The sequence below is a fragment of the Desmodus rotundus genome, chromosome 8 (genome assembly GCF_022682495.2).
Source record: "Desmodus rotundus isolate HL8 chromosome 8, HLdesRot8A.1, whole genome shotgun sequence".
NCBI lineage: Eukaryota > Metazoa > Chordata > Mammalia > Chiroptera > Phyllostomidae > Desmodus > Desmodus rotundus.
This window is the reverse complement of record NC_071394.1, coordinates 92,567,071-92,585,244: the sequence shown is the minus strand read 5'-3', so window position 1 is coordinate 92,585,244 and position 18,174 is coordinate 92,567,071. Positions and strand designations below refer to the sequence as shown.

The 18,174-nt window shown below is 38.9% G+C and overlaps 1 protein-coding gene across 2 annotated transcripts in view; it reads right to left on the bottom strand.

Annotated features, from left to right (window-relative positions):
* GRM7 (glutamate metabotropic receptor 7) overlaps positions 1-18,174 on the bottom strand; it is an 838,973-nt gene that overhangs the window by 278,726 nt on the left and 542,073 nt on the right. For both annotated transcript variants that reach the window (XM_071222185.1, XM_024556576.3), the window contains exons 6-7: positions 13,421-13,621; positions 5,614-5,753 (exon numbers count right to left, since the gene is read on the bottom strand). In XM_071222185.1, the coding sequence (XP_071078286.1) occupies positions 5,614-5,753; positions 13,421-13,621 (341 nt within the window). The remainder of the gene's footprint in view (positions 1-5,613; positions 5,754-13,420; positions 13,622-18,174) is intronic.

The following is an 18,174-nucleotide window of genomic DNA, read 5'->3' as shown; positions in this document are numbered from 1 at the left end:
TGTAAATGAGAAGTGCACTCAGTACTTGAAATGCTTTGTTTTGTTTTGTTGATGAGATGAAAGCAAACCTACAAAACTCAGTTTTCCCAAATTCCACTCTCCCATAACTTTTAACTAAATCAGAACAATTAGAATAAAGGAACATCATGGGCAGGTGATGTTGGATAGGATTCCAACCATTGGATGAGCTACCTGGGCTGTGGCCCTGGCTCTCCAGGTGAGGGAGTATAGTGTCCTCTGGGTACTGTATTTACCTCCTTGGTTGTGTTTTCTTTTTTATTCAATTACAATTTAACAATATCCTAAAGGGCCCATAAAAAGCATCAAAGGGGTGACCTCCTATCAAGGCCCTTTATCTCACTCTAGTTAAATTACTCAGCCTTTCACAAGTCTAAACATGGTCCTGTTCATGGCCCAGCCCATCATATCTCTTAGGTTCCTTGTAATACCAAGCATAAACTGCTGGCCCACTGAGGATTCAGGTGTCCTATCTGCTCTTCCTGACACATCATTCTTGGCATGATGTAATAGAATCAATAACATTCTCAATGAATGCCAAAATAAGCATATATCCCAGATCCACCTTCCATAAAAAAATAAATAAAACAAAATGCAAAGTACATGGTCAACTCAACTTTCCAGGCAGCTTAAACAGAATATTTAAATTGAACAGTATTTAGAGTAGTTGGAATGAAATGGTATCATTTTCTATGAGGTTTTCAAATGTCTTTTTCCCTCCTATTCTCTCTTCTGTCTCTCTCTAATGGATTTAAAGGCCATTTATAGGTTAACAACTTCATTAAAAAAAAAGTAACTATAGCCCAAAACTCTTTTCTGAGCTATAGACATACCCATTTCATCTTGTCTCTCATATATTTAAGAAAAAGGCAAGGCTAAATTGTGGGGAGTAGGGAGATGAAAGTCCCCTGTGGAGAGGTGACATTTTTAGAGCCAATACTAGGCAGCTCACACTAATTCTCTGCTCTCCCACTTTTCCTAGAGTTGCTAGTTCTGTATGATATGACCATAAGATACTATAGGCAACAGCATTATACATGTTTTGTTAATGGTGAAAGGGATGGATGTCTTTTCAACTTTCAATTTCATTTTCCTGGCTGCCCAGACAATTGACTCCTTTTCTTTTTGTTAGAAAAGCCCCAGACTGTTTGTTCCTGGTATCAATCTTGTTGATTTTTTGAGTAATTAATGTTAGTTACTACAAGACACAAATCCCCAAATCTCTGGGCCTTATCCCAATAAAAGTGTGTTTCATAACTCAGGGTCTGATGTAATTCGGGCAGCTAAGAATCTCTCCCCTCCAAATGGTGACTGAGGAATCCAAACATCTTCCATTTCCTAGCCACACTGGTTGGGACACATGGTTTTCAAGGTCACAGCGGCAGAGGAAGGGCAAGGTAAAGGAGGCACATCAGCTCTTAATTATCTTAGACCAGAAGTGATACTCATGATTTCCATTCTAACTTATTTGGCTTGAATTAATTCCATGGTTTCAACCTAACTGCATAGGGACTGGGAAATTTGCAAAAGAATGGGGATATTTGTTGAACATTAATGATTTCCTCCATAAAAGATATATCTTCAAAGTAGAGCTACAGGATTTGATGATGGCTGGACTGTAAGGGTATGAGAAGCAGAAAGCCAAAGACAATTCCTAAGATTTGACCTGCATCATTGTGGGGGCTGTTGGGAGGGGTTATTGGCACAAATACAAACCCGACTCTAATAGTCTTCAAAAAGTGCTTTTGTCTACCTGTAGCCATAGCTGCTATTTCTTGGTAATGTTATCTACACTTGATTTAGGGATATGATGGTATACGTGCTTTATACCTCCTTTTAGTTTGGAAAAAAAAAAACTAAATTGGGATTCTTAAATTTACCCTTCTCATTCACAGTCAAAGTGCCATCAACATTACACAGGGACTCTTTAGAGAGGCAACTATTTGGACCTCTTCCCACTCTCAGACCATCCTTATCAGACACTCTGGGGATAAGGCCAGCAGTCTGTTTTTACAAGCCCTCTGGATGATTTGGTCCCACACTGAAGTTTGAGAACCCCTTCACTAAGCCATCCTATTTTAGCTTGATGAATCCAATAGACTTTTATTTGACATTTCTATGCCCATTCTTGCCTCTTCCAATTCATTACCTTCCCAGCAGACAAAGTAATTTTTATTCCTAAATTTCATCCAATCACTCCCTTGTTTAATATTTCTAATGACTTTTAAGTGCATTTGTAATAAAATTTTAAAATAATTATCATGGCCTATAAAAAGACAGCATGCTCTGGTGCTTACCTGTTGCTTCCATCCCTCCTGCTTTCCCCATGTTATGCCACTGTCCCCATGTTAACCTTCTGACCTACTGGGTGGATCCCTCATACTCCTCACATTGCCTGCTTCTCATCCAGTAGGTCCCTCTCCACCTCCATTATACTTTCTCCCTCCACATTGCTTATTACACTTTGGAAGTTCCACACACATATGTTTACTTGTTTACCACCTAACTTCATGCTGGATCATCACATATGGGAGAACAGGGACAACATTTGTTTTGCTCTCCATTGTGTACCCACTCTCACAATGCGTATCACATGAGAGGTGATTTTAACAACAACAACAAAAAAACAACACAAAACAACAACTTGTTGAATGGCTAATCAAATACAATTCTTATGCAGGATAAAATACAAAACAAACAAACAGAATAATATCAGTGTTGATGTTGGTTCTTAAAAATAGTTTTGCTTTAAAACTCCCGGTATTGTCTGAAGTTGGTGGAGGCTGGTTGGGAATTCTTGTGTGCATGGACAAATTACACTTGCTAGAGATTTACCTCTGGTGCAGGGTTGTACCAGAAATGATTAATGTGTTATTTAATCTCCTGGGTCATGTAATAACCCTGAGCACTTCACTCCTCAGCACAGACCTTGATTCTCTGCCTTTAGTTCTGGTTGACACATCTTTGTATCACTCAGGCAGCACCCAATGAGAAAACCCTTCCGGTATGTCAGCAAGGTTATGCTGCTTTGATGGTGTTTTTGATGACTACCCCTTGGGTTTTACCTATTAGGTTCTGGCTGTTTATTCATTTTGCTTTAATTTTCTCTTTTGCTTGGAAAAAGTGTCTTGAGTTCAGGATACTTTTAGCTTCTTGTTTGGTTTTAGCCCTAGCATTCACCTCAGGCACAGCTGGCACTTGCTGTCCAGCTCCATCCATTCTTAGGTGACAGATCACAATCCTTCAGACCCAACATTTGGGTCAGCTCACCTGGATGATGGGCCTCAGGAGAGGGAGAACTAGACATGTACAAGCAGAGCCAGGCAGGGAAATGTGCAAACGAAGTAACTGGCTTATGCTGACGTTACTCACCCCCTGCCTCCTTATGCACAATCCCCCATTCTTAGAATCTATGACTTGAACCCCATTGCCCCCCAAGACATCAATTCTGTATCCCACTCTCAAGAAGCCTTGCTCTCAGGAATTTCCATAGCACATTGTAAGGTATAAGCTGTTAAAGATTACTGATAAAGACATAATTTCCAGCTTTGGAAGAGACAGAAGGAATTACTGGGGACAGGGCCTGTGATGGTTCATCATATATGTCAGCTTGACTGGGCAATGGGGTGTCCAAATATTTGGTTAAAATATCCCTGGGAATGTCTGTGAGGGTGTTTCTGGATGAGATGAACATTTTTTGGTAATCCCAGTAAAGCAGATTGCTCTCCCAATGTGGGTGGGCCTCAATTGACCTAAATAGAACAAAAAGGCTGAACAAGACAGAATCCTATTTTTCCCTGTCAATTTTGAGCTTGAACATCAGTCTTCTCCTGCCTTTGGAGTCAAACTGGAACTTACACCATTGGTTCTCTTGGATCTCCAACTTGCCAACTGTACATCTCTGGAAGTCTCAGCCTTCATAATAGTGTGAGCCAATTGCTAACCATCTATCAACCTACTTACCTACCTACCTACCTACCTATTGGTTCTATTTCTCTGGAGAACTCACAGTACTGCAGTGCCTTCCTGGACAAAAGAAAATTGTGTGTTTCTATATACCATGATTTCAAGGTATATTTATGGACCTGGCAAGCCCTACCCAATGCACCCAGCAACAGTGACCCTGGTGAATGCCATCCCCAAGCTCAATGCCATAGGGAAGGATCTGCTGCAGAACCTGTTGAAGTGTAACCCTATCCAGTGCATCTCAGCAGAAGAGGCCCTGTAGTGTACCTGCTTCTCCAACTTCTGCTGCCACCCCCAGGCTCCAGGACCCTGGCCACCAGGCTGAGGCCTGGCCTATTTAATCACCCTCCTGGATAGAGAGGAAATGTAGGAGATGCTTGATGTGCTAAACTCCAGGTGTTCTGAGCCCAGCCAGGGTGGAGGTGGCCCAGCCTGTGTTCTTCATTCCCTGGGACAGTTGGTATATTCATTTGAAACTAACAAGCATTCCAAATAGGGTATTGTAAGTATTATTAGAAGCACACTATTGAATGTTCAACTTAAAATATTAAGAATGAAAAAAGATGGCCCTACATTTGTTAGCTAACAGCAAGCCAAGAAAATTCAAACACAACATCAACAACTTCAGCAGAGTGTAAGTGATAATCAGACAAGGCCACTCCATGACGATGGTGGAAAAGACAAAAAGAAGGCCATTCTGCCATCATGCCTGAAACTAGGCAGAAGCAAGGATACTCTGCAACCCCCAAAATGCCTACTGTTTCTTTGTTAATGACAACTCTCACTTAAATTTCATGCTCCCATCCATCTTCTAGGTAAAAGTCACCAAGACATACAATCAGCAAGTTATTTCTACTTGCTAAGAGAATCTGAACCAAAATGGGATTCAGTTTCCCTAAACCTGCTTAAATCACTCAACTCAACCCAAAGCATACCATAAATCCCATTCCATCTCGTTCATCCTAAAGACTCCAGACTTTTGCTGGCAGAATCTTGCCTTTTACTCAGCACGTTAACCAAGCCTATCAGTGTTTGACTACAGATGTGCTCCTGATGGTCTCTGCCAGGTGGTCTTTGATATAACCACACACAAGGAAGTGGCGGCTTACTCATGGTTGTACTTAACAGAAAGAGGGAGAGGTTATGGAAATGGCTAGAGTTGCAGTTACTCAGAGAGTCTCAATATAAAACAAAGTGACTCACTAAAATGCATCAAAATAAAAAATACACCACAAATGGAAGGAAGGAAGGAAGGAAGGGAGGGAGGGAGGAAGGAAGGAAGATGGGTAGGTAGGTAGATTTGACCAAGAGAAGGATCTTGTGAAAGTATTAAAGTATTAGCTAGTAACTTATTTCTTAAACAATCCAAGCCTCAGATTAAATGAGATCATTCACATAGGTGCTAGTATAATGTCTGGTATAAACTCAACACATATTTCCTATCATCTTTTTTATCATCATGGATGTCATCACTATCACTGCTATATTACTTGGTCCTTGCTGATGCTTATAACAAATTGCACGTTCACTCATGTATGCACAAGCAAACAAAATCATCTGCCTATTGAGTAAGTTAAAAGCCTGTTAATTCATCACAGAAGCAAAGGGAGAGGGAAAAACAGAACTCACATTGAGCTGAAGTTCATCTGTCCACTGTCCAATCAGACGATAACCAGGGTTTGTGGTGTTTGTTGTCTGGTACTGAAAGATGTCGTACCGCCCCGGTGCATCTCCATTCTTGTTAAACATTACTGGGGTGCCAGCACTACCTGAGGAAGAGAAGAGAATGACACATTTTAGAGTTAAGCAAGATTCCTTCTGTCTCTTGTGCCAATGGTAATGGTCTAGAGACCTGCTAATAAACAACATAGCTAGTACATAACCCAGTTGTTTAATAGGTTCCCCCAAAATGGTCCCTAAGACTCATGGGCAAGTCATTACTATGGCCTACAGATGCCACTTATAGGAGGTAGATAGACAACCTGCCTCCCTTTATGAACAGTCCTATTCCTCAATATTTATTAATATTTTATTCTTAACTTTTTATTGTGAAGAATAAAAATAAATGAATTATTTCCCAGATAACCTTAAGCTTATTATTTTTTTAGCTAATATTAAAATATTGGATTGTAACTTGTTTGTTAAGCAACCCAAGCCTTAGATTAAATGAGATCATTCACACAGGTGCTAAATCATGTGGTCAGTAAAGAACTATTTATTAAATAATAAATAAACAAATACATAAACTTAAAGAGGGGCATGCCAGGGAATTAAAAAAATATATACAAGCAAACAAGCAAAAAAGGTTCCTTAAAAAGCACTTGTATACAGATTGCATTTATAAATATTTTTCGATAATCATTTCTAAATTACTCTATATGATACACAGTCAAAAATGCTTAGCAGTGTACATGGCACACATTCAATAAATGTTAGTTTCTCAGTCTTCCACTAGGGTATTATGTCTTTAAAATGTTTATCTTAAAAGGAAACCAGTTATTTTGGCAGAATTAGATATTGAAGTCAATTTAAAAAGGTTAATAAATTTATTGAGAGTATGTCAGAAAGATAGAGAGTGAAAGATAGAGAGAAAGAAAAGGACATATGTCTTTTGAAAGTTGGATACAAGTGAAAAGTCCCTTAATGTTTAATGATGTGGAACAACTGGCAAACCATATACAGAGGAGGAAACTCATGAAATTCATGAGTTTTGGTTAGTTTCAAAGGAATTGACGAAATTTTTGTCACTGAGTATAATTTCTCTCCCTTGGATCCCTTGGAAGCAGGATAGATATCAGTGGTCTGAGGCTGTGTGCCTGATACCTGCTCTGCCTTTAGGTTAACCCTGAATCAATACTCCTTATCATAAACAAAGCTCCATCTCCTGTCTCTTACAAGGAAGTTTAAAGATAGTTTACAAGCTGAAACCGAATCACTGGGAACAGAAGTTCATCTTGCAATTTTGGGAGAAGAGGATGAAGCACTTTTATACATCGTAAATTGAATTGTGACTGTAAATTAAATACTGACAATGGCAGAGCTCAGCATCTGCTTAGCAAAGTCATTAGCTTCTGCAGAATTTGGGCCAAGGTGGCATTTACATTAATGATCTGGATGAAGGAAAAACAAAAGCATGTTAACTGGAGGGAGAGAGTATAGTTGAAACAGTAAAGAGGTGCCAGTGCTTAAGAAGCAGGCAGGATGGTGAACGTAACCCCACACAAGTGATCACTCAGCTTAAGAAAGGAGTCAGACACATGGACAAAATCAAGGGGCAGGGTGGAGGTGGGGGAGGGAGGTGGGTTTGGCTGGGGTGCGGTGGAGGGATGGGGAGAAAAGGCATACAACTGTAATTGAATAACAATAAAAATTTAAATAAATAAATAAATAAAAATATCCCTTTATAAAATAAAAATTTAGCATTTTTCTATTTCAAAAAAAAAAAAAGAAAGAAAGGAGTCAGAAAAAGGGGCCAATGAGAGGAACAAGAGGCATACAAAGTGGCAGTCCTGTGCCAAAAGTGACCCCAACTGGGGGGGGTATCCAACATAATCGCAGAATACAGGGGCAGTTAAAGAATTCCACACCATTTTGCAACTGCCAGGCACAGGATTTCATGACATTTCTGGTATTAAAATGAAAAAAAATCAGAGCTCTAATGGGCTGAATAATGACTCCACAAATATGTCCATGTATTAATCTCCAGAACCTGTGAATGCCACCATACAGGGCAAAAGGGATTTTGCAGTGATTAAGGATCATGAGGTGGAGGGATTGTCATGGACAATCTGGGTGGGTCTAGTATAATCATAAAGATCCTTTTAAGTGAGAAGCAGCAAAAGTCAAAAGGAGGGAAGGAGGCGGGAGGATGAAAACAAGAGGTTGGAGTGAGGAGAGGAAGAGGTCATTGCCAAAGAATGCAGGTGACCTCCTGAAGCAAGATAAAGCAAGAAATTCTTTCCCAGAGGCTCCAGAAGGAACCAGCCCTGTCTTCACCTTAAGCACAATACAGGGACCATGTGTCAGACTTTCTTCTGAACTACATAGTTATAATAAATTTGTGTTCATGCCATTACATTTATTGTTCTTTTCTGGGAGTAGCCATAGGAAACCACTAAAGAGCTGGAGGACACAGAACATTACACTTCCTAATTTTACAGATATAGTACTTAGGTTCAAAAAGGGGCAGTCACTTGCCCCAGGGCCTCTCAGCTAATTAAACTAGAATAGTGTTTAGTAACTGGCTTTGGAATCCCCTAAAATAGGGATGACCTTTATTAAATTATTCAATCTCCCTCTACATCTGATTGTCACTAATGATATTTTTCTCATAGTGTTGGTAAGGAGTAAATATATTATCTCTCTATATTTACACAAAAGTTCCATGTCTTTTACATAAGGGCACAAGGATAATGATATTTTATAGTTTTTTTCTATCGTTTTTATGTTTTATTGTTGTTTTATTTGCTGTATCTCAGGACCAGAACACATACCTTCAGATATCCAGACTTTCAAATGCATTGAAGTTGACTTCCCTAAGGGGTAACTAATTTCAATTTCTCTATCAATGTAAGCATTTTTTTGTTGTTGTTGTTGTTGTTGTTTTTAAACAGCAGGCAAGAGCTCACTCAGAGTAGGCACTGATCTATGAGCAATGTAGGTTTGGTCTCAATAGCTTGAGTCAGTGGCTGAATCTGTGTGTGGCCAAAGGCACTCATTAATTTGTTTCATCTATGTTGTACCTAGACACCATCCCTGTAGCCCACAAAGGTACCCGCTGTATCACAGTAAGGTCTCTGAAGCCCTCTTTTATAGGAATCAATAGGAGTCTTTCTAGTACAGAGAGAAAAAAATGAACAAAAATAAGTTTTTAATATTGGCTTTCTTCTTTCAGTGAGCTTTCCAAGTATATGTGAGCAGAACAAACAAAATCTGAATTTCACATGCTTTTAGCAAGAAAAGAATTCTATCATTTCACAGGAAGACATTAATGTTCAGATACCTTTCTTTTCTTTCACATTGGGTACTAGGATTCATGTTGTGCTTTGCTGTAATTGTATAGCTTCTAGTCATTAAGTAATATGACTTGAGCTTTCATAGTCTTTGAGAGGAGGGAAGATGAATATTGTAGGCCTGGGGCTCCAAAAGATCTCAGGCTCACCAGATAAATATTCATCAGAACGGGACACACCATCCAATCATTCTCCCTTCTTATAATCTGTTAGGAGAAATGACTCTTGTAATGCCCTTTCCATTCTCATTAAAGTTCATGCTTTAAAAAAAGTAAGACAGAAGAGCTGAATACTGTAAGTGATGACTTGTAATAGTGTGTTGCATGGCTCTGACCCTTTTGATGGATTCTATAAAGCAGATGGGTTATTATTTCCAGTTATTTTTTCACAACACCTTTTAAACAGCATGCCTGAATTTCTTGAAAGAGAAAAAAGGGGGCTAGGTTCAATGAGGTCTACACATGGGTGGGCAAGGGTAGGTTTACATAATTTATAAATAATTTACAAGGAAAAACTTGCATATTCACAACTGTAAACCTACTTTTGACCACCCCTGCATTTAAAACAACTAATGATCAAAGCAGCCCAGAGAAGAGGAAGAAGTTATCAAAAGAGACGTGACCACCTGCAGAAATGTCTACAGGTATCCAGGCCACGCACGGTGCAGTTGCACTAAGGTAGAGGAAACAGGGCCACTTGACAAGGTGGGGCACTGGTTTGATGGATCAGAGTGCTGCATGAAGTCCTTTCTTCCTGGTTTGAGAAGGATCTGGGATCCAGATTGCTCAGATGACCAAATAGTCCTTCCCATCAATATATTTGCGAGTTTCCTCTTTTCATCTTACCACCCCACGTACAGATTCCATGAACACTGCACCGATTTATGTTCCATTTACCTAGTGCTACTCAGCCAACTACCCTAAAACTTCACACTCCAAACAATGACAGCTTGTATTTTGCAATTTGGGCAGAGCATGGGGACAATGCCTCTCTGATATACTCATGTAAGCCAGGCAGCTTGAAGCCCACACACCTTACAGTTGATGCCAGCTGTCATCTGGGACCTTAGCTGGGGCTATGGCCATGGCACCCACATGTGGCCTGTTTGGCTTCTTGGCTTCCTCCCAACATGGTGGCTATATTTGCAAAACAAATGTCCCAAGAGAATGAGGCAGAAGCCCTGTTAATTTGCATGCCTTAGAAGTCACAGAGCATCACTTCGGCATTAGTCACAGGCTCACTCAGATTCCAGAGGAGGGAACGTAGACCTCACGTCTTGAAGAAGGAAAGCTAACATGTTTCAAAGAGAGCACATGGCAGGTGCCATCTTTACAAAATAAACTGTAACCCAGGTTGTCTTCTGGAAACTAATAAATCTAGGTACAGACATACCTCAGCCTAAATATGTCATTACATAGCAATTTTCTGTTTGTATCCAAGGCAACAACTTTGTTAAATATACATTTATAAGTATTGACATCTGGTTAGATAGGCCAATGTAGATATAACAAAATCAAACGTAGGCTCAGGTCATTGCACGTATTTGGGATGCAGAGAAAAACATGGCTAGAAGTGATAAAGGTAAAAATAAGTCATCAGTAATTTTTTCTCATGGAGCATAAGAAGAGGTTAAGTACTTGGTGAAACTGTAACAATATTTTCAGGGCATTCATTCTATTATCATTTCCTAAATTGGTGTTTTGGTAAATGTGAAGGTCAGAGTTATTAAATTAGTCTGGAACAAAACATGTATGGACACAGAAAATTTTGTATTAAAGTAAGAGAAGAGAACGATTAAGTTTATTGAGACCAAAAAAATCAAAATCCTACTAAAACATGCTAAAGAAAGACTAAAGTTTGCACAATAGACTAGAAAGAGGCTTGATTTCTAGATCTGTCTCTGTCAATTTCTAGCTGTGAAGTCTTGGACAAATACTTTTTCCTCTCTATTATTTGATTTCTTTATATAAAAATCAAGGAATTGAATGAGTGGAAAATGTCAAGTTTCTTTTCACTAACAGTCACTCACTTAAAGTGATGTGGAATCCATGAATTAAATCTAGCACAGGTTCTGGGTTTTACCAAACTGTTGACCGTCTCACCATCTACAAATGTCACAGTGTGCTAGGAGCCAGAAGTCTCCTGGCTGTTCATATGGCTGGGAAAAAATCCTCAGAGAAAAGGCAATTATGTTGACCACAGGTATAACTGCAATGACAACAAAGAGAGAAAAACAACTGATCCTGCCTGTGACCTCCCACAGAGCATTCATTCTAAGATGAAGAAGTAGGAATGACGTAGTCAGCCCTTCCTCTCTAGAAACCTAGAGGGGGCAGCCTATGGAGTCAGGTGCCCGTGGTGCCAAGTGTAGATCATCACTACCTAGGTGTGTGGTTTTGAATAGCATGATTTTTACTTCTCTGTAAATCATTCTCCTTTGCTTTTTTTTATAAATTGTTTTTTTTAAGTTTTATTTATTTTTAGACAGAGGGGAAGGGAGGGAGAAGGAGAGGGAGAGAAACATCAATGTATGGTTGCCTCTCACGTGGACCCCATTGGGGACCTGGCCCGCAACCCAAGCATATGTTCTGATGGGAATCGAACTGGTGACCTTTTGGTTTGCAGCCTGCCCTCAATCCACTGAGCTACACCAGCCAGTGTGCTCTTCTTTTTTAAAAAAGGATAAATCACAGTATTTACATCATGTTGATTTCCTTTTTTTTAATTGAATTTATTGGGGTGACATTGGTTCATAAAACCATACAGGTTTCAAGTGTGCAACTTAACAAAACGTCACTTGTACCCTGCATTATGCACCCATTGCCCCAAACGATGTCTCTTTCTGTCCTGATTTTCCACTCCTTTGTACACCTCCACCTACCCTTTTCCCTAGGCTAACACTACATTGTTGTCTGTGTCTATGTGACATATGTGTGTATGTGTATATGTGTGTGCACATATGTGTATATGTACACACACACATAAATATAAAATAAAATAGGTCAACACAGGAAAGTAGCAAAGTAGCACAGTTTCTGCCACACAGTAGTCCTTCAATACACATAGGCCCCTTGTCTCGTCAGAAGCTCAGCAACTCTGGCTCACCAATGGATAAGACCATTTTGACATAATGAGTCTGCAAGCACTATCTGGAAGAAGGAGGAAAGAATCACCAAGAACATTCTCAAAACAATTTTTCTGGTCACTTGTGTAAGAATAGTTGTGCATATGTATGAACTGGAATACAAAACCCAGAAAGTGGCCCCAGATAATGTAATTTAGTGTTTGATAAATAGTGAAATTTATATGTGTTTGGTTCTAAGAAAGTGAGATATATCTTTCAAGAGAGTCTGTAAGATCAGAAAGAACTACAAAAAGAAGATCATTTATAGTGAAACTAGTTTCTGGTTTTAAATATAGTCATACTGTCTCCATCTAAACTAGAAAGCTGTCGATCCCCGAGTTGCATGTGGTTCCTCTTCATCCAAATACTAGGTAACTCCTGGAAGATTGATATATATTGTGGGTTTAAGCGGGTTGTTATGTATAAGCAGAGAAGCAAGAAGATTTTCTTTAACCTTAATATAATTATCTGAGCCAGGAAATTAATATTGATATATTACTATTTAAAACTCATCTGCAGATTTTATTAAAATTTCTTCACTGTCTCACTAATGTCCTTTTTCGGAGTAAGTCCCCATCTGTGTCTGAAAGCCTGAGAACCAGGAGCACCCATGTGTGAGAGCAGGAAGAGACGGATGTCTCAGCCCAAGCAGAGGGAGAGTGATTTGCCCTTCTTACTGCCTTTTGGTTCTCTTCAGCGAGGGACCCACTTTGGGGAAAGCCTTCTGCTTTACTTAGTTCCAGAAACACCTTCAATGCCACATCCAGAAATACTGTTTTACTAGCTGTCTGATCATCACTTTTTCCAGTCAAGCTGACTCATAAAATTAACCATCATATGTTATATAACAAAACTCAATACAGTAATAAATAAACCTGACTATATTACAAATTCAAAACAGAACCATGCTGAACAGGGTGAGGAAGAAAAAAAAATAATGCAAGTAATTTTGGAAGACAGTGTTTGACAAAATACTATAAGACTGAAGACAAAAATAACTGTACATAGCTGATATACAATAACTAATAAATTTGTGTTTTTCACCATTCTGAACTTATATTCACTGAGAAAAAATTTTACTTCACATAAACTTATTCTATGGAAAGGAGGACAAACCCCCATGAACTATTAATTCATTCATCCACTCACTACTCAGTCATTCATATATGGATTAAATCATTTGAAATTATAAAATCAACCAGATTTTGAAACTACTCAAGTAAATAATCATTCAAGATGCAACTTAAGAAACAGAATGCCAACACTGGATTTCTGAAAGCATGAATGTGTGGAGACTCACCGTTGAAATTAACGTTGCGGATGTACTTCAACAACTTCTTGCCCCCCGCTTGTTCCATCTCTGGACAGACGCCCCGATAGTCAGCACAGAGGTCCTTGTTCATGTGATGCAGGGCATGAGCCATAGCGTAGACTGCGTCAATCACGAACTGAACTTTCCCCTCCTGCTCATAGTTGGAGTCTTTTCCAATTCTCTCCTGCCCTGCACATTAAAAACAGAAACACACACAAAGATTGGTGTTGAGTAGAATGTCTAAATTTGTATTTCCTTTCATACGCTTCAAGCAAACAATGTTTTGAGGAATAAAATAGTGTAAGCCACATACCTACAAGTGACTACCATGTTAGGCAGTTTTTAGTAGTTGACTTTGGAGCCTATCACACTAACTTTTCTGATTAGTGTTAGACAAAATTTTGAAGCAGCATTCCAAGGATTAGCCAATACACTATTAAAAATACAGTGGTCCCACAGAATTGAGGGATTACTGGGATTAGAACCTGGGATTCCACATTCGAATCTTCAAAGCTCACTTACTCAAGAAAGGTGAGAGGCCAAAGGAAAATGATAGAAAAATGAAATTCCATACCAAACTTAATATCTTCTTCTATATACCTACTTCACTTCCTGTGTTGTTTTGTCTCAATTGTTGGAATTCCTCCAACTCAGAAACCTGGGCTAGAAAACCTGGAGTCATTTTTCATTGTTTCCTGTCTCTCACTCTCCACTCCCATGTACTTACAGCTAATGAATAGCCAAGTTCTATCAATTCCACCTGAGACACTGATGTTTCGGCCACACTATCAATGCCCTCGTTATGCACTTCTTCCATCAAGAGGCAATGCCACATATCTCCCTTTATCTATTTGTTTCTCCTTGTCCAGCTACAGAGCTAATCACCTCACCCCCATGCTCCAAATTCTTCAATGGCTCTCCATTGCCTGAGAGGCAGGATAGTAAGAAGGTAAGGGAATTCCTGGGCAAGTAGAATGGAGAAATTGAGACAAGAACATTAAACAAGGCCAAACAATTTGAACAACTTATAGCCAGCTGGTGAATCAAAGACCTTACCTGCCCTAACCAAGGACACTCAAGAGTAAAGAGTTTATACCTCTCCTCCCTAACCAGAGAATAAATGGCTTAAATCACCCTGGTTGGGGAAAATAGAGAAAAGAGACCTGATTAATGCCATTTGTGCTAGCCAAACTCAAGGACAGATAAAGTCAGTGGAACAAATAAAAAAAACAACAACAACCCGTTAGAGCCAGACAGATCCAAGATAAAAGTAAAGCAGTACAGCTGACCAGAGAATAATCCTAAACTCCCCTAAACTGCTCATTTTGATGCATCAGCACATTAAAGATGCACCTGGAAAGCTGATGAATATTCTGCTGTAATCCTCCATTAAAATTCTCACTCAGAGAAGAGATATAAACCCCCCAAACAATGGATATTAGTTCAGGCTCACTCTGGAGCTTGTCCATGCCACTTTTGGGTCATGAATGTTTTTACTTCCTCCTAAATTCTAAGGGTCCCCACAAGACTTGCAAACAGGAGCAGCGGGCAGCAGCAGCAGCTCATCCTGGGCTTACCCCTGATCCTGCCTCCAAGGCCTCCTTTTCACTGGCTTCCCAGTGAGGTAATTGCTGCTCCACCTTGGCTCACTTCTTTCCTATAATGTTTCTAGGGAGCCAAAGCAGAGCACTGCCTAGGCTCTCTCCTCGTGCTTCTTCCACCCTAAGCCCTTCCTTTGTTTTACTGTCCCCAGCTTTAATAAACATACCCTCGTGGTCACCTGCACTTGTGTTGTAAAATCTTCCCTACAAGAAGTCAAGAACCACACACTACAGGTTGGCCTAAAGCAGACCCACTCCAGGCCCACAACCTAGGCATGTGCCCTGACCAGGAAGTGAACTGGCAACGTTTTGCTTTGCAGGACGACACCCAACCAACTGAGCCACACCAGTCAGGGTCTTTTTTCCCCCTCCTATCCCCAACACTGAACAAAGCATTTAGTGTCTAGCAGATTCTAAACAACAATTGTATTAAATTATGCATTCATTTAGTACATGGTACCAGGAACTCTCTTTAGGCCTCTTGTCCTCCTATGGCAAATAATTATCCACAGATTGCATCCCACATTCAGCACTAATCCTGAACTGCTTCCTATGTCACATTTGTGTAGTGAAGACACCACAGGAATTCTGCCACCCTAATCTCTTCCCCTGTGATGATACACAGTGTTCCTGGCAGTTAAATATTTTCAGACATATTTACTGGGGACTTTTTCAGAGCATTTAGTATTATGACAATTATAATGTCCAAGAAGAAATTCAGAATTTCCCAGATTTACTTAAATTTGTATTTTTGCTTTCAGAGCCCACATCACTATATTATATGGCAGATACCTCTGTTTTTCATGTGCCTCATTTAAATACCAGTCAACCTATGCTCATTGCCAGTCTTTTAACTTAGGCCTTTCAGAGTGTTTAGAGTAGGATTTTTTTTTAAGTTAAAATTCATCATGAATTCCTACCGCTATTTTCAATTCAAATCCAGGACCACAGGGATTGTTTTCTAACTTGACACTCGTACACCTCTACTTCCTTTCTTTGATGAGAAAAACCCTCATTCTTAATGACATCATGATCATTATTCATTCACTATATTCCATAGTATGAAGGTAACATTTTTAGAATAACAATCATGTCTAAGAAGCATTCTAAGAAGTGTAGTGTAATGAACAGTCTTTTGTCTGAAGATTTTGGTGATAGACTCTGAAAAGTGGGGTTGCTTTATTAAAGAGTCAATTCATATGTGTTTTTGCTAATTATTGGCAAATGCCCCTTTAATGGATTCGTACCATCATGCTTTCCTACAAAGAATGAGAGTGTTAATTTCCCCACAATGTCACCACCCAAGTGTATTGTCAAATTTGGATATTTGTCAGGTATGTGAAAAATGCTACCTGTGTATTTTTATTCAAATTTTTCTTATTTTAGGGGAGGCTGAATATCTCCCCTAAAAAAATACATTGTATTTATTTTTCAGCAAACAGTCTGTAATCTAGCCAACTGTTGTAAAAATTTGTTGATCACTTCCTTCTCTATTTTTAAAATTTTCATTAATTCAACATATTAACTCCTTGAGATTAAGTTGCAACTATTTTCCCCAGATTGTCTTTTTTCTTTAACTTTAGGTATGTTTTAATTAAATTACATTGGTTTAAAAGTTGGTTTTCTAAAAAAGTTATCATTTTCTTTTCTAACAGTATCTGAGTTTTCAACCATGTTTGGAAAAAAAAATGTCCCCACTTTCAGAGTAGAAAAGATCCATGTTTTCTTCTAGAACTTTTATTTTTAAGAGTTATATCTTTGATCCACTTAAAAAGTATTCTGGGTGTAGTCTGAGAAATAAATGAAGAATTTATCTTTTCCCATATAGCCATTCAGTTATACACAAAAGCTATTTTTTGTTTTGTTGTGGTTGTTTTATTATTTTTCAGTTATCACAACAATTTTTAAATATAGTGCAAGTTTCAAAGAACTTTTCAGTAAAGCCACCATCTAGATTCTTGCATTAACATTTTTCTATACTTATTTTATAAGGCAATTCATTTTCTAATATTCATTTTAAATCCTGCTACTTTACAAATTTCTCTTACAGTTTATAATACCTAAAGAGGCAATCTTGAAGGTATAATGACCACTATAAAATATAAACTATGAAATGGGTTCAGGCTAATAATTCACGAGAGCCGTTTCTAAACTGCAGTTATAAAGACATTCATCCCCCAAAAAATGCCTCAAAAAGTAATTGCAATATTTTAAATAATGAAACATTTTATTACTTGTGAAACATTGCAGGCTTTATCCCTGTTTTGGAGCGTCCCCAGGTGCCTTAGCATATCAAAGGCTCTAAGACTTAAGGGATACCAGGACTAGGAAAATGTGCCCTTATATCAAGAAAATCAGAAATGGCAAGTTCATTAAAAATAAAATTAAAAAATAAAACATTTTTTAAATGTTTAGCCCTGGGTGGGTAAGTTCAGTTGGTTGTGGTGTTGTCCCAATATGCCAAAGTTGCAGGTTCAAAACCTGGTCAGGGAACATATAAGAATCAACCAATGAGTACATGGATAGGTGAAATGACAGATGGATGTTTCTCTCTCCCTCTCTCTCCCTCCACATTTCTCTCTCACTTTAAAATCAATAAATACAAAAATTTAAAAGCACATTTAACTTTACGTCCCCTACTGTGGAAGACAACTGTTTGCCATGTCAGAGTGTCTGCTTACTCATTTACCACACTGCTCTCCTCCCCTAACAGAACTCTGGTTCTCTGGACATTGGAGTCCTACTGTAATGGTGAGAGGTTCTAGACCTCTCTACTATCTAGAGCCCCATTGAGTCAATTCTGATTTTTCTGAGAGAGAGAAACATGGATTTGCTGTTCTACTTACTCATGCATTCATTGGCTGCTGCTTGTATGTGACCTGACTGGGGATTCAATCTGCAACCTTAGCATATTGAGATAGCACCTTAACGAACTGAGTGACACAGTCAGGGCTAATTCTTATTTGTTTGAGCCAAACCAATTTCCTTCACAAGAGCTAATTTAGGAACGGGCATGGTACCCAATTCCAGCAAAGGGGATGGAAAAAAGGAGTTTACTGGGGAATTCCTGAAAAAGTTTATATGCTCTTAAAAAGAGATGAACTCAATTGTATCAAAAGCAGCATGCACACTCACACACCA